The 16,378-nt window shown below is 45.0% G+C and overlaps 1 protein-coding gene across 1 annotated transcript; it reads right to left on the bottom strand.

Annotated features, from left to right (window-relative positions):
- Positions 1 to 6,262: 6,262 nt before the first annotated feature.
- Positions 6,263 to 10,785, bottom strand: LOC147732628 (uncharacterized). Its single transcript, XM_086954293.1, has 2 exons — positions 10,311 to 10,785; positions 6,263 to 7,041 (listed from the first exon to the last, which is right to left on the bottom strand). Exons 1-2 carry the CDS (start codon positions 10,783 to 10,785, stop codon positions 6,263 to 6,265), a joined length of 1,254 nt encoding a protein of 417 aa, XP_086810419.1.
- Positions 10,786 to 16,378: the final 5,593 nt, after the last annotated feature.

Raw genomic sequence — 16,378 nt, 5'->3', positions numbered from 1 at the left:
AACTCTAACTAAAACTTGCTGACTAAACTTACAGCTAAGCATTAACTAGAACTTTCGGGAGGAGGGCCGGTACTGGACGTTGACTGGAGGATTATGCCTTTGACTGTCGACCTGCAGATTAACAAGAACAATAAAGCTCAGTATCCACTCTATTTTTATAGTATTCCTACTTCTAGTTAGTTCCCCCTTTACTCTATGTAAGAGCAAGTTCTCCCTAAGCTGGTTCCTACCTGCGATCAGTCTGGTTCTGTCCACCGTCCAGTATTTCTTTGTCTTGTCAGGGACGTAGTCTTGGGAGTTGTCCTTTTAGATTAGAAGTCTGTGAATTAAAATAAATAAAATATTAACAATCCAGCCTTTCACTATTATTCTCCTTTCTCCTTGTTCTCTCTCCCTTTTCAGTTATCTAACACTTACTTGATAAACTCTTTCTTCCAGAATTAAATGGTGGTTTCTGATGAGCTCTAGTGTAAATTTTCCTAAGAGAATGAAATTCACCAAGAAAAACAACAACTCTAGCAAAAACAATTCACAATGACTTCTGTGAATATTCCTTGACAAGTACGTATCCTTAATTGTCCTAAAACATAATCTGTGAATCACAATGAATTTCTTGTGAATTCCTTCAAAACAGAAAACGGAAATGTGAATACAATAAATCACTAATCAGATTCTGAAACAATCTCAGCAGGCAAAAAACAATGTCTGCATTCAAAATAGTTTCCCAAAAGACACTAATAATTGTCAAATCCTATTTTTAAAATAGCTTTCTTTCTTGCGTTGGGCGCCTTGAGAATATCCAAAGAAACTTAGCTTTAATGTTTTCTTGTAGGTCGTCAGGATTCCTGAGCTGCTTGCCAAGTTCTCCAGTCCTTGCGCAGGATAAGCTGTTCAAAAGGCTTTAGTGGACGATTCCCTCGAAGTCCTCTGTGGAGCGCTGGAACCAGGATCCTGCAGATGAAGTTCGCGATGCTGTCTTCTTGAAAACTCAGAGGCAAAGCGAGTTTCCAGGTGAGGGTGCGGTTTAAATACCCTCCGCACCAAATGTCAACGTGCGCTTGCACGTGGCAACCGCCTTCAGCCTTCCGCGTGCAGCGCGAGCGGAAGGCTTTCTGCTTTCAGACGGCAGACGGCAGAATCAAAGCACACGCGTCTTTCGCGTGTGAAAGCTTTCTGTTAAACAATGTCTAAACAAGGTTAAATACTACAAATGACTCACGGACATGCCTGAAGCGAGGTCACAAATGAGATTAAACGTAGCATTCATACAACTACATCGTTATAGCCATCCTATTTTAGCAAACGTATTTAAAAGCATTTTACCAAGCACACAAGCATTTACAAAGACACACATACATAAGAGGTGCTGGTGCACGGGAAAGGGGTGGGTTTTTTCTGATGAGAAAGAAATCAGTTATGTACAAGGTGTACATTACTGATGGGTATCTTGCATGTTTCCATAGGAAGGAACAGGCGGGACTGGGGAATCGTGACACCAGGTCAATCATTGTAAATACATCATGAGCATGGACTTTCTGCAATCTAGTGAGTTGTCCTCAGAGGACATCCCCAGCTTAAGTAGGGGGTAAATCACCGCCTCTCTAGCAGAGGCTTGCAATACTCAAAGATCCGTGGCCTAACAATGGCTTTACAGCAGTGTAGGGGCTAGGAGATCAAACAAGATCAAATAATGTAGACTTAGTAGCATTGACCTGGTGCAGTTGGCAGTGAGCCACCCTGCACCACCTGCAAGATTCTATCCTGAGCTAATGTGCATCCTGCACACGGTGATTTCAGAGTGAAGCTTACAAGTGTGTATTACTATACTTTCATCCATCACATGACACACATTGCAGGTAATGTTTTCTAATGTGATGAAAATGTTGTTGTTGTGAGAATTGCACCATGTTACACAACCAGTTTATGTTAGTGAAACATGGAGGTTGAAGAGTGTATGCATTAAATGAAAGGTTGTGGCAGGTAAGAAACAGTTGGACCATTCCAGTGCTATGTCCACTATGCCAGCGTAGTTTTACATTGGTAGTGTAGTGTCTTTGATGTATGTGTGGAACACAGCACAGATATCAACTGAGACCACTTGCAACATACATCCCTCAACCAATGCTGCCCTTGTCAGTCTCAAAAGGGGGATTTACCTATGCCTCTGTGAACAGCAATGAAAAGGACATTTAATGCTGAACAAAGGGAAACCATGATTAGTTAGTTAACCCAGACATTTATTTATGTCATTGCTTTTTTTCGTTGTATGTTTCACATTTAGGGGCGAGGAAAATACATTGTCAACTTCACTTTAAGCCCAACACGAATTTTTAGAAGGAAAAAGCAAAAACAACATACAATGCAATTAATGTGTAGAAGAAAGTAAATAGACAAACCATACAAATGTGCTTTTACGAAAAATATTACCAACAATCATAAAACCATTGTCAGAAAAGACAGTACAAAGGCGATGTCAATAAGTCAATGCATAAAGTTTCAGGAGGTAAGTACTATTCATTACACAACCCAAAATCCTGTTACAATATTATTGCAGTGATTTATGTACTTAGCAACAGGAATGATAGTCAAAACATTCAATTTTTGACAAGCATGAATGACTGAATGCCTGATTTAGTGCCGACGCGTTTCGAATCCTAATGTTGTAATCATTGGATTCTCATCAGGGCAAGGAATTGTATCCGCAGGTACTGTGTGAGGGAAAGGAAAGGGAAAATTTGTTTAAAAAGGGTTCACCTTTTGAATGATGGAAAAGTGCTTTTTCAAATGATTGCATCAAACGATGCGACATACCTTATTTGACCAATACAGACTGGTCTACATGTTTCTTTATTGAAATGTCATCGAGCAACCGTGGAAATCAACCTGCGAGAGAGCGAGATTGATGTAGTGAATGATGGTATTCTGCTTAAGGGCTGGCTCCAATAATATTTGGTAAAATGTGGGAAAGTGAATTTACCTTGAGATCTGATTTCCAACCGGACTCCACGAGTCAATTGTTGGATAATTATTTCCAGTATTAGGTCCCCTTAGGCCATCTACAAAAAGAATTTAAATTGTTCTTAGCGCAATGATCGACTAATGAAGTAACAAAAAGGCGGAAGAACATTAAAAAACGCTTACTTGTTTGTTACTTTGATTGTTGTTAAAGGGGTTATTGCCGTGAGGTGTCCTAGAAAAGAAACAAGCACAAAAGGCCAATGAATGGCGGTCTATACCGCAATGAAACACAGAATGAAAACTTCCGGGTTTAGCTTGTTGATAAAAATCAATCCGGCGTCTTACCGTTAAATAGGACCCTCGGTGCAGTGTATACTCCGAGTGACAAAGGAAGACTTTTTGTTCCGCTGTCTGATTTATTCCTAAGGAAAACATGAATGAATAATTACCTAAAGCCCGTAATTAAGACGGAGTTAGCGTGGTGTTTAAAGAGAGCGACAGAGTCTTACCATGACTCAATGCTGTCACGCAATTGACTCAAGCAATGATGCGAAGGCTGCAGCGAGCAAACGCGAGTGAAATGTTAAAAGCTAAACCCTTCAGTCACGTGGCCACGGGCGTCAATCAAGGCTTGCAGGGGCCGGTGCTGCTAAGATTTCTGGGAATTGTAGTGAGCCTACGGACGGGGACGTGTATTGTTGCTGATTTGCACTGGAATTTTTCACGGTGTGTCTTGAATTACTTAAATTCTATTAACTTCACTAAGTACATTTAACCCATTGTTGACACTGTTGAATCTCATAATGAGATATGCTTCTTTGCGCAAAAGTGCAGCCCCAATGTCTTGTGATTGGTGTTTGGGATCAACCCATGTAAGGACTGTCCACTTGAAATCATTTTCCCCATGGTTGTGGCTCATGAAATGTTCCACCATGGGTGCAGAAAGAACTTTTTTCTTAATTCTAGAGCGGTGTTGTGTAATCCGCACATTTACAGGTTGGCAGGTTTTACCAATGTACACTCGGTCGCAGGGACATACCACGGCATAGATGACATTTTTAGTTTTACAGTTTGTGAACATCTCATGCTTCCATTTGACCCCGTCATGGTCAAACAAATTACCTTCCATTGTGGTAGAACATGATACACAGTTGCCACACTTATGGTGCCCGCTTATTGGTTTTAAATTCCACTGTGTTATCAAATCACTCTTTTGTTTTGGGATGTGGCTGTCAGCTTTTATCAGTTGTTGTCCAATGCTCCTGTTTTTGCGCATGGCGAAAATGGGTTTATTTAAAGGATGTTGCAAGTCCTCTAATAGATGCCAATTCTTCAAAATAATGCGCTTGAATTGATGCGTGTGTGCTCCATAAGTTGTGACACACACCAATTCATTGAGTTCACCTTTTTCTTTTTTCTGGAGGAGGTTTTCCCTCGGGGTGAATCTTGCACGTTTTTTTGAATGTTTGAGGAGTTTTTTTGGGTAACCCCTTTTCGCCATCTCAGTGCAAAAATTTGTTGCATGGTACTCAAAGTCTGCTACATCCGAGCAATTACGCCTTATTCTTAGCATTTGACCAAAAGGGAGATTTTCCTTCAAACACTGTGGATGCGAGCTTTTATAATGGAGGATGGTGTTTCTGTCAGTTGTTTTTTTGTGCAAGGTGGTTGACAGAATATCATCACGGATGCCTACTGTGATGTCCAGGAACGTCATTTTACTTCTACTGGACTCTATTGAGAAGCTAATGTCCGGATGTCTTGAGTTTAGCCAATTCCTTGCCCTGATGAGAATCCAGTGATTACAACATTAGGATTCGAAACGCGTCGGCACTAAATCAGGCATTCAGTCATTCATGCTTGTCAAAAATTGAATGTTTTGACTATCATTCCTGTTGCTAAGTACACAAATCACTGCAATAATATTGTAACAGGATTTTGGGTTGTGTAATGAATAGTACTTACCTCCTGAAACTTTATGCATTGACTTATTGACATCGCCTTTGTACTGTCTTTTCTGACAATGGTTTTATGATTGTTGGTAATATTTTTCGTAAAAGCACATTTGTATGGTTTGTCTATTTACTTTCTTCTACACATTAATTGCATTGTATGTTGTTTTTGCTTTTTCCTTCTAAAAATTTGTGTTGGGCTTAAAGTGAAGTTGACAATGTATTTTCCTCGCCCCTACAACGAAAAAAAGCAATGACATAAATAAATGTCTGGGTTAACTAACTAATCGTGGTTTCCCTTTGTTCAGCATTAAATGTCCTTTTCATTGCTGTTCACAGAGGCATAGGTAAATCCCCCTTTTTTGTGCATAACAGGCCCTACCTACCCTCTTCCCTACAGGGCCAAACCCCCCTTCTTCCTTCATTCGCCCTTGTCAGTCTAGCATTATCATTGCAATATTGTATTTGAGAATGTATGATTACATGTGAGTTACTGTGTGTGTTGACTCCACTAAACCCAGGCATTACACAGATAGCAAGCTTTACAATTAGATCTTCATCCTGCTATTCCATCTGCATGGTGCAGCACACTAGGGGTTACAGAGAGTGCCACATTGATCACGTTTGCATGCTACACATTTCATTGTGTAAGAGGTTGTGCTTCAGTGTACAGCATGTTTGGTTTGTGTGCACAGCCAGTTGTGACACTTCTTGTGTGGGGATGGTGAACATTAATGTTCTACTCTTATTCCATGTATTACTCAGGCTACCATGACTAATGCCACTATGGTGCCTACACAGGCACATGACAAATATTGTAGCATTACCACAGGGTAGAGCACATGAATGCAACATGCACTTGTATATGGGCCAATTAATGTTTTTGCAAAGGAGTTTTTGCAATACCCAGCTGTACATTTTGATAAAACTGAAATTTTTTACAAATCATATCACCATAAACTTTTACATTACAAGATTATTATCACAGTGTAATACCTTTTGCAATTTTTTATATTTCTCTTCCACATGTGTCTACTTTTCTCATCAGAAAATGTACACAGTACAATCATTACATGTTACACACTTGACACAATTGAACAGTGTTATGGACACACAGGTGGTCATGAATAACTTGTTGACAAGTTTGACTGTGTTTATCCAACGACATTTTATTTGAGGGATGAGATTGTGATTTATACATTCTTAATTTCAGAATGTGTATTGGTTGAGTGTTTCATGCATAAACATTGATGTGTGACACTTTTTTGGAGACAGGTGTGTAATGTCAGACATTGTTCTCCTCTGTGAAATGTTTAGTGTGTTGTCCAGGGACACCTGTGTGCAATTGTAATTTACAGTCCTCTCTTCCTTTGTATTTTTATGGCAAATTCATCCTCAGAGTCTTCACTTTGTTGAGTAACTGCAGGGCATGTTGTGCTACTGCTACCACCAGCAATGCCAGAGGATGTTTGAGGGTACACATGTTCCCTCGAGGTTACATTATCCCTTTGTTCATTCAGCATCATTTGCTGGTTTTTGATGACCGTCAGCAAGTCTGCATGAAATGCTGTCATGGATGACAGGAAGAGGTCTTGACGTTGCTGCATGTCTATCATTTGGTTCACAATATCTTGCAGGTGCTGGGCTATGTCCCTGTTCGCATTTTGTGGTGGCATTTGAACATGCCTCTCACTCATGATCTTGGAAATGTTTCCCAGAGATTGTGATAATCCTGGTGTTTGTGTGGAGGTGGCTTCCTCAGTGCCAATGTTTGCCAAATCTGGATTGATACTTTGTAGTATGGATCGCAGGATGGTAGCGATACTTGGCAATGCCACATGTACCTCACAGAGGAGTTCCCGCTGAACACTTACAGCAGATCTTTGGAACTCACGTTGTGTGTTCTGCCACTCATTAATAGTGTTTGTTGAGGACGGTACAGGTGGTGTTGGTGTTAAAGTTTCACCTTCAGCAGCAACCACATCGTTGTCACACTGTGGAGGGGGTGTGGGTGACCGTATGGTGCTTCTTTCCACCTCATGTGTGTCAGTGTCAATGTTAGGAGGATTTTCTTCCATATCATCCAACACAATGTTGTCATCCAGTTGTTGTGCAGTTGATGCAGCATCCTCTATGAAAAAATGTGCAAATCTGTTAGTAGTGTTGGCATGTTTCATTGTAGAAATGTTTTATCAGAGCAATGACGTGTGCACTCATTGGCCAACACTGCAATTGTAAATTGGTGTGTGAATACAGGGTGTTTGTCTACTTCCAATACATAGAATTGATATGCATAATTGTACACATTATCTACATTGCAGCCCATGGGTACAGGTACTCCCTCACAGTCTCACACACCCTATTTATGTCATGTTTTTTGTGTGCCAGCCTATCACAAGCAAAGGACACACTGTTTGGGATATTGTCGGAATATTTTCGGTCAAGACTGGATTTACATTAGTCTGCAATTGAGACTGACAAACACACTGCTTTGTACACATTGTTCATTACATTGCATTCAAGCAATGACTGAGTACAATACACATTTCCAACATATTGTATGCCATTATCAAACACTAGCTCTTATGTCAATACCATTTTATGAATGATTGTATGAGTCAACCTACAATGATGACAAGGTAACTGACATTGGGTGTTGTTGAAAATGAACTACCCATGCCCCAAATCCGCAACAAACTACAGTTGACACTGATGCAACAAATGCCATGGCCATACAGACACAAAGTCAAAGGAAGATATCTGGTCTACAGTACTGAGTGCATGATCTTTCATGAGCAATAGCAGTGCGCATATCATATCATTGTACACACATAGAACACAATGGCATGCCAAACATTTTTTGTACACACTAATTCAATACTCATGGTAGCAAAGCTCGTCTGCCATTTTGAATCCAACATGGGATGGTGTGGTGCAGGGTTGTTGCTGTAATGTGCTGTGAGGCATTGAGGTACACACAAACCCAATGTAGGAGCTGACTGTTGACGGTTTGCTCAATTACTTAGGCAGGGAAAGGGAGGAGTGGAATGGGGCGGTAACTCTTAAGTTCTGTGTTGTCTGCTGTGGGTTTCTTCAGGAGGGTGCTGATTTGCGCATGTTTACAAATTTTCAGGAAGGTAGCAGAGTTGAGGGAGCAGTTGATGAGATCTCGGAGATGGGGCGCGATAATGTAGTGTGCTTAGTTGAAAATGTGGTGTGGACAATGGTCCGTTGGAGATCCTGAGTGAATAGAGATCATCAGGTGGATGGTGCCTTAAGTGGTGATGGTGTTCCAGGCGCAAAGGTTGTTGGTGGGGTGTTTTAGTTTGCCGGTGGGTGGGGTGGACTGGTTCCCAAAGCTGTTATGTATGTCAGCAATCTTGTTGTGTAAGAACGAGGCTAGAGAGTCGCAGAGGTCTTGAGAGGGAGTGATGTCATTGGTACCGGCAGTGGGGTTGTAGACTGTTTGACGATGTTGAATTGTACCTTGCTGTTGTGGGCGTTGTTGTTGAGTCAATCCTTGCATGATGATTTCTTAGTGGTTTGGATCCGTTGGTGATCTTTGCGGGTGGCGTTCTTGAAGGTGGCCAGGTTCTCAGTGGTTATTATTTTAAAAAAATGCTTTTTTAAGGGTGCAACAGATCTTCTAGAATTTCTTGAGGTCATCATTGGACTAGGGGGCTTTTTTTGCTAGCTTATCTGATTTGATGGTTTTTCAAGGATGTTAATTTATCACCGCGTTCGGTGATCCATTGTGTGAGGTTGATTGCTGCTTGGTTTGGGTCCAATGATTTGGTAGGAGGGTTTTGGTAAAGCAATGTGAAGAGCTGGTCAGTGGTACTTTTATTCCTGTTTCTGTGGGGAATTGGTTGTGGGTGGTTGTGGGTTGTGGTCTTTTTGTATTTGAAGTGAATGCAGCGGTGGTCAGTCCAATGGAGTTCTGTGGGGTGGATGAAGGAGATGTGCTTGCTAGAGGAGAAGATTGTGTTGAGCGTGTGCCCAGCAGAGTGGGTGGGGGTGTCAACAAGTTGTTTAACTCCGACATTTGCAAGGTTGTCCAGAAGAGTGGTGGAGTTGGTGTTGTTGTTCTTTTCCAGGTGGAAGTTGAGGACTCCCAGTTGGATGTAGTCCTCAGAGGAGAGGGCGTGTGGTCTCATGCAGTCAGTGATGTCTTTGCTGAATTGTGTGCAGGGTCCAGGTGGTCTGTAGATGAGGGTGCCTCTGAGTGTGGTCTTGGGGTCGATGTGCATTTGGAAGTGAAGGTGTTCAGCAGCTGCGAGGGAGTTGTCAGAACTGGTTGTGATGCAGATCGTGTTCTTATGGACAATGGCGATGCCTCCTCCTGTTTGGTTGATGCGGTCCTTTCGGATGATTTTGTAGCCGTTTGGGATGGCTATGGTCATGTTGGGCACTGATGACCGTTCATCCAGGTTTCAGTAAAAAATGCAATGTAGGGCAATGTGGTGACGAGTAGGTTCCAAAGTTCAGTTGCATGTGTGTGAACTGAGCAGGTGTTCAGCATGATACAGTTCAGGTGGTCAGTTATGGAGCTCAGTTTGAAGTGTGAGGATTTGGTGTGGGTCCAGATGCTGTTCAACTTGCAGGAGTGGCAGGTGAAGGGTCCATGGGTGAGTCCTGGTGTGGCTTGGTAGCTGTCTGGGAGATGGCCGGAGTTCCGTGCAGAGAGGATAGCAGCATCGTACGTGATGCAGGAGGAGTGGGTTTTAGAGGGGACAGGGTGTCTGGCGCTGGGCACAGTCGAGGCGCAGACGGGTGTAGACAGGCTTACCTTTGGCACACCTTCAGCACACATAGGGCGCTTCCACTGCGTGTGTGCCCTGCGCGTAGGCTGTTGTGACATAAGTGGATGGTGGAGGGGGCATAGCAAGCGAGGAGCAGCTGGGATGCGGGAGCGGGTTGGAGAGCCGGGCTGGGAGGCACAACAAACAAACAACTAAATGGCAGCAAGCAAAAACTGAAACAGGACAAGATTGTAGGGCAACTTGAAAATCACTATTAAATGGACAGTGTCACCAGCACAATCAGGCACAAAATAAATTGAAGTAGGCAAAGCAAGTAGTGCACAGATCAATAATAAATGGAGACCAGTCTTGCAGTGAAGCACTATGCAAACAATGTTATCAGGCACAATAAATTGCAGGCAGCAATGGGCAAATAAAATCACAGCCAATGAGCAGTCACGCAGTAAGCGCTACGATAACAATGAAATGACATTAATGTATTCTCATTTACATATGTAGATATGAATTTGTGTGACTGACTATTGTAGTCATTGTCATTGTTGAAAAAATACTTGAACTATCGTGGGACTGAGAACATTTATAGCTGCAATTAACACCATCACCCGTCACAGGGATATGCACACTTATTTGTACTTACCTGTTGTGTGTTCTGTCGTTTCTCTTGCGGCACTGTCCTGACCGGCAATTCCTAGCACTATTTCTTCTGGTATGATTTTTGCCACTTGCTCCTCTAGTTCATCGAGGTCCTCCTGGTCTGCTGGGCTGCCTCCTCCAGTTAGAAAGGCTGCCTTGCGGTTTGCGGCAAGTTTTTCTTTTGTGCGGCGCTTACAATCATGCCACCTTTTTTTGCAGTCAATGACAGTCCTCTTGGCCTGTGCTACACTGTTTATTTTCAGTACAATTTGCCTCCATATTGCCTCTTTTTTGCCATGGGGCAACTTTGAATTTAGAAACAGCTGATGCTGGTACTTGGTGACCTCTGCCACCAAGATTTCATTTTCCTCATGGCTGAAATGTGACTTCCTTTTCCGTTTGGCGTCAGCCTGTGCCTCTGGGCTTCTGCTTGCAAGATTTTCCTGGGGGTCCTGGCTGCTGGTATGTGCTTCTTCCATTGTGTTTGTCTTCTGTGGTGCACAGCTATCGCAAGAGCAATTTGCGTCACTTATCCTGCTGCCTTTTCACGCATTCCGCACTTTACAGTGTTGCGCCGGCGCCGCAATGGCGTTGCGTGTCGCAACAGACCTTACGTGACTTTTCCTTACGTTGCGTCAGGCTAACTTGCGGCAGTTTTGCGGCACGTATGTCACTTCGTCTGACGCACATTGCCAGGTTGCGACACGCTGCGTTGACTCATTAATTTGGCGCTTCACCATTGACTTGCGTCGTCGCAGCGGCGGCACAAGACTTTTGACGCATCTCTGCGTTGCGGGAGAGTTGCGTCACTCATCATAAATCTGCCCCCTTGTTTCCATTCCCGAACCCTGCTTCTGAGTGACAGCGTCGGCAGCTTTAGCTGTGACACCGTATGTTTGTCCTAAGTAATGCACCCCGGTAGCAGCTGTGTTAGATGGGTTACCAAATGTGCTGTGAACCTGATGTTAAATGTTCGCAAGGCTCTTCCTCCAACTTCACAGAGCAACCATGTCGCTCATTAAGCAACTCTTCTCGCAATTAGAGGGAATCTTCAAGCCATTTTACAAGAACCCTGGGGTTATTATATCATACTTAAAGAAGGGTTTTCCAATACGCCACCTTCGTCACCGCGCGCTGTTACAGCATTGTTTCTTTTTTAAAATTGTTTTTCCTTTGTTTGTGCACGTGTAATGGGCAAGAACTAGCCACTTGTAGACAGGAAGACACTTTATCATTCAGGGCACCATGCACGTGCAGTACAGCGCGCTCCGTGGTGAAAGTTTCAATTAACAGCTCTAGGCGCTACGCGACAACCTCTCCCACGTGAACTAGCTTGCAATCTTCTTTTGGGCACACTCTTTTTTTTCGAATTTCAACAAATACCCATTTAAATACGTTTATTGCTGACCAGTAACACCCTCTAGATGCCATGCTCCCCGCTAACCAATTTGTCTTTCAAGAGCCTTCATTCATTTCACACTTAACAGACCAAAGCCTCCCTGTGACCTCCTCACGGCCTCTGACTGGCTGCTCCGGGCCACCAAAGGTGGCCACCTACGAGGGCGGCCACCCTTAGTGCCAGAGGATGGCACAGACCTCGGTACAGTCTAGTGATGGGGGGACCGGATAGTCCCCCAGTGATGTCACTTCCGGTTTGGGGAGGGGTCCGAGGAGGCTATATAACCTAGGGGGCGAGGGTCAAGCGCCCTCTTTGTTCCTGGCCGCTGCTCGCGTGACACTCGCCCTCCCTGCCGGACCCCGAGCTGGTGACTGCCCGTTGCTGTTTTTTGTAAGGAACCCCTTTGGGTGCGGCGTGTGGGGTCGCTGCTGCTCGGGTTTTGTGCATCTTGCTGGTGGGGAGTACGGGTGTCCGTTCCGGGGGGGGGGGGGGTGCTCGCGACGTAGTTGTCCCCGGGAGTCGCTGCTGGTGTCACGACTGCCTCTCCGGCTCGGTGCGGGGGGGTCATGGGTGAAGGAGGAGGGAGGTTTATCGGTGCTGGCGGCGCGTGGCCCCTAGCGCTCTGGTCCTACGGTGTGCTGGCCTGGGTGAGGGGTGGCAGGGGGGGGGAGGGTTGGCGTTGGTGTTGCCGGGTGTGTGCACGGGAGGAGGGGGCCCGGCAATCGTTTGTGCGACCTCGTTTGCATGCAGGCGGGTTGTGTGGTGGTGGTATTGCTCCTGGCTCGCTGTCTCCGGGGATGACGTTGTCGGGTGGAGGCGGGATGCCGCGTGAGGGTGGCGCTGCAGGCAGGGGGGGCACCTTGCTTCTGCGCTGTGCCGGCACTGGTCCAGGGCCTCCGGGTGGCAGGACTCTCCTGGGGGTTGGGGAGGGACCCTGTGGTGGCCGGTGCTGGCTCCTTAGTCTCCTCCTCTCGTAGCCGACGGGAGGGGGGCACGGCTTCCTCATGGCGCTTCTTCAAGGGCAGCGTGCACCTCTCCTGTGCGAGCGCTCTCTGGGGGGGCCGGCCTGTGGCGATGCATGCCCTCGTGGTGTCGGGCATTCCCAGGACAGGTTTTGGAGCTTCTGGCTCTAATTGAGTAGGGCTGCTAAAGCTTTTGGGCAGATCTCTTAGGCCAGTCGTGGATCGGGCATTTTTCCCTTGCCCTTGTTCGGTCTTCGTGGTTGGGGCCCTTGGGGGGCTGGTATTTAGCGCAATATGGCCGCTGTCTTGTCGCGGACTCGCGCATGAGCGGTCCTTGAGCCCTTGTCCGATCCCCCCCCCGCGCAGCTTCCTTCGTCACGCGCGTCGTTGCAGCGGGGATTGACTGCCCCCCCTTGCCCCTCGCTGTACAGGGGGTGGGCTGGCTTGTCTATGTTTGGGCATATGGTCATTCTTGGTTTTCTGCTCTTCACACGCGGGTTTCATGTACATGGGGGTGTACGGTGTCACCTCATGGGTCCCAGGCCACATCGTTGTGATCTGCAGCTGAGCCATATTATGTTTTAACGTCGTTGGGGGGCGGGGGGTGGCGGGCTTGGGGAATTTTACGTGTTGTTTTGTCTTTCAGCAGACGGGCGGCAAAGAGAAGGTTGACAGACACGAAGGGAACGTGGCAGTGTTGGGTAGTGGGGGGGCGGGCATAAGGTATTGATCACTTTCAATTTTATCACTGCAGGACTTCAGCAAGATGAATTTGTAGGATCCCACATCGTGGATGAAATCGCATGGGTAATTTGGTTTGTCCCACTGTTTCAGTGGGCCGGCTATATTGGACACAGTTGCAGCTTGATTGTTTGCCAGGAAGTGCGTTTGCCACTGGGAAATTTGTCATATTTATTATTACTTTTACTTGTGCAGTCTGTGCTTGCTGTGCTTGAGATTGGGTGCCTTCTGCCTGTGTTGCTTCAACTCTAGGGACTGCTAATTTTGTTGTTCTAGTCCTGTAACAGTTCTGCTTGTGTTGCTTCAACTCTATGGCTTGGTAATTACCAGTTCTGCTTGTGTTGCTTCAACTCTATGGCCTGCTAATTTTGTTTGTTTATTCCTGTAACAGTTCTCTCATGAAACGTAACTGTTTCTATTGTTCAGTGCCCTGACACTTTTGGGTCTAGTCATGATGAAGAAAGTACTCTTAACATTAAACAACAAATAAGTTAAATACTAGCAATAGCAGTGATACAACTGTAAGTAGTAGTACATATTTAAGGGCAATTTTATGGACAGCTACTGTGGTACAGCCACTGTATATATAGTTCAGGTAGCTAATGTGTGCTACCCAGGGACGAGTTAGTTGATGGTTGAGTTTAACATACGTTATCCCTCAGTCGGCGACGTGGTTCTGCAGGGGTCAGGTAGTCGTATTAGGTCAGGATTAATTTAGGTAGTTCGTCAAAAAAAGTGGAGTTGACGTAAACATATATGCTCCTGTGGAGTTGATACTATACATACCATATTTACGCATGCAAGCTTTTTCTACAGTGGCCAGTGCAGCCTACTACACTCAGCAACTTGAATCTCACTTTTGCTTCTCCAGTCTTTCTTTGTGTTTTCACCCAAACCAAGGTCAACACATACCCAGGGAGCTCCGAAGCTAGCGGCTGGTATGTGAGCAAGTGTAACTTTTAGCTGCAGTTATCAACCAAATCGAACAGGTTGACATGGGACCTCCCCCACCTCATCCGCATGTAATTTTTTCCGCAATACATATATGGTTGTACTATGCATAGAGAAACCACTTTGTCGACTGACAATGTACAATTTTAAAAGCATTCTTTATTGGTGACATGTGAGGGCAATAGTACTCTTTTCTACATGCGTCTGCCACTACACCTGTAAGACGGCAGGAGCCTCTAATTGTAGTGTTATTTCATTACGCCGCGTTTCTTGCTACTAGGGAGAGCTCTTTACACCGGGCAACACACTGCTGCTGTACCCAATGTTAATATTATTCCAGTGGTCATTGTTGCTCATTGGGATTAGTATTGCTTTTACAGAGAACATGGAATGCTTCACCGTGTTTTAGTTGGTGATATTAAATGAATAGGCATTAGACAGGCCTTAGGATTCGATGCATATGGGGAAGTGTTGTGTCAAGTATACGATTACATGCCGAAGGTAACTCAACACCATGGGGGTTCTTGAGCCCGTCCATTGGGCTTGGATGTCTTTTGTTTATATCCATACAGGTATCGGTCAGAGGAGGACGTCGTGGATCACATCATGGCAGCCATCGAAGCGACCTGTGTTGTGGTTTGGCATGTGTACAAAATAGTAAATTGATGGGGGGGGCATGCCTTGTTGCAATTTACTTAACGTCAATGTTCTTCATGGCGTGTAAGGTCCACACAAGCACTGTCTAGGTGGTGTGTATATAGCATATCTTATGAATTAGATCGTTAATAACTGATGTCTATTAGCATAATTGATGCTAATAGACATCACTGCAAAAATTAGGCCGGAATTGGTGCGCAGCATTATCCTAAGTAGGATTGATTATTGCAACGCCTTACTCCTGGGTGGACCTACTACTCTACTTAGTCGGCTGCAGCGCGTTCAGAACATGGCAGCAAAGCTTGCTCTATCTAGGCCTCGCGCGGCTTCCTCCTCCCTAGCACTAAAAGATCTTCATTGGCTACCTGATCAACAACGAATCTGCTTCAAAGCTGCCTGCCTGGCCTTTAAGGCACAGCATGACCAAGGACCTGTCTTGTTGCAGAAACTTTTTTTGTGGTACCATCCAGCAAGACAGCTTCGCTCTTCCCTGGCATGTTTGGCGATGGTTCCGAGAGTTCGGAGAGTACGAATGGGCGGTCGTTCCTTTAAGTACTCAGCCGCCAAACTCTGGAACTCCATCCCGTTTTCTTTGCGGAGTATGAAGGATTTGCCATCCTTTACAAAAGGTTTGAAAACCCACCTTTTTCCCAGAACAGCATAATGTGGTGTCCGCGAATCTGGTTTAGTGGAGTCAAAGCGCCAGGATACCCTCTGGGTGACAGCCCGCGCTATATAAGTGTACAATACATACATACATACATACATTGATCATTATGAGTGTATTCTTGGTGTTTCGGAAATAGTGTCTTCATCCGTCATTCCTGGCATGATATGCTGGTGCGAGGGTAACCATGCTATCAATGAATCAAAAGTTTAACAAGAACATTGCGGGCCTACCAGGGGGAATTGGGCCTTGCATGAGGATATTAGTGCATGAACTCTTAACAACTTGAAGCTGAACTCTTGGGGAGCGAGAATAGTTTTATTCACTCAGTTAAACGTGGAATGACTGACCCAAGCTTCAATCTAGAGGCCCGCTACAGAGTAGACAGTGTAGTTTTTAGAGGTGAAAGGAACCTTGTTGCAGGTCTCTGCAGTTCTATGCGCCTGGCGTGGGGGCACGGACTTTGCCTGATGGGGGTCAGAACGCTTCTCAAGGGGGACAGAACCAATACTCCCATAGGTGTTCTCAGTACATAGCTACGCGGAGTGACAAGAAACAAGTTTCAACAAGAGCTGATAGTAGAAGATGTTTGTACTGGACATTACAGGAGGAGAATGGGTCTTGGGTGCCATTTACATTAGCGTATATAGTACAAGTGAGGTACATTCAAGGCGGTCAGTCTAACGTAATAATCA

This window comes from Lissotriton vulgaris, chromosome 2_1, assembly GCF_964263255.1.
Source record: "Lissotriton vulgaris chromosome 2_1, aLisVul1.2, whole genome shotgun sequence".
NCBI classification, from domain to species: domain Eukaryota; kingdom Metazoa; phylum Chordata; class Amphibia; order Caudata; family Salamandridae; genus Lissotriton; species Lissotriton vulgaris.
This window is presented reverse-complemented; position numbering and strand designations above follow the sequence as displayed.

Coding starts and splice junctions, on each gene's coding strand:
- LOC147732628 (XM_086954293.1), bottom strand. CDS start 10,785: ATGGAAGAAGCACATACCAGCAGCCAGGACCCCCAGGAAAATCTTGCA. Junction 7,042..10,310: donor AACGACAGAACACACAACAG/GTAAGTACAAAT, acceptor ATTTTTTCATAG/AGGATGCTGCATCAACTGCA.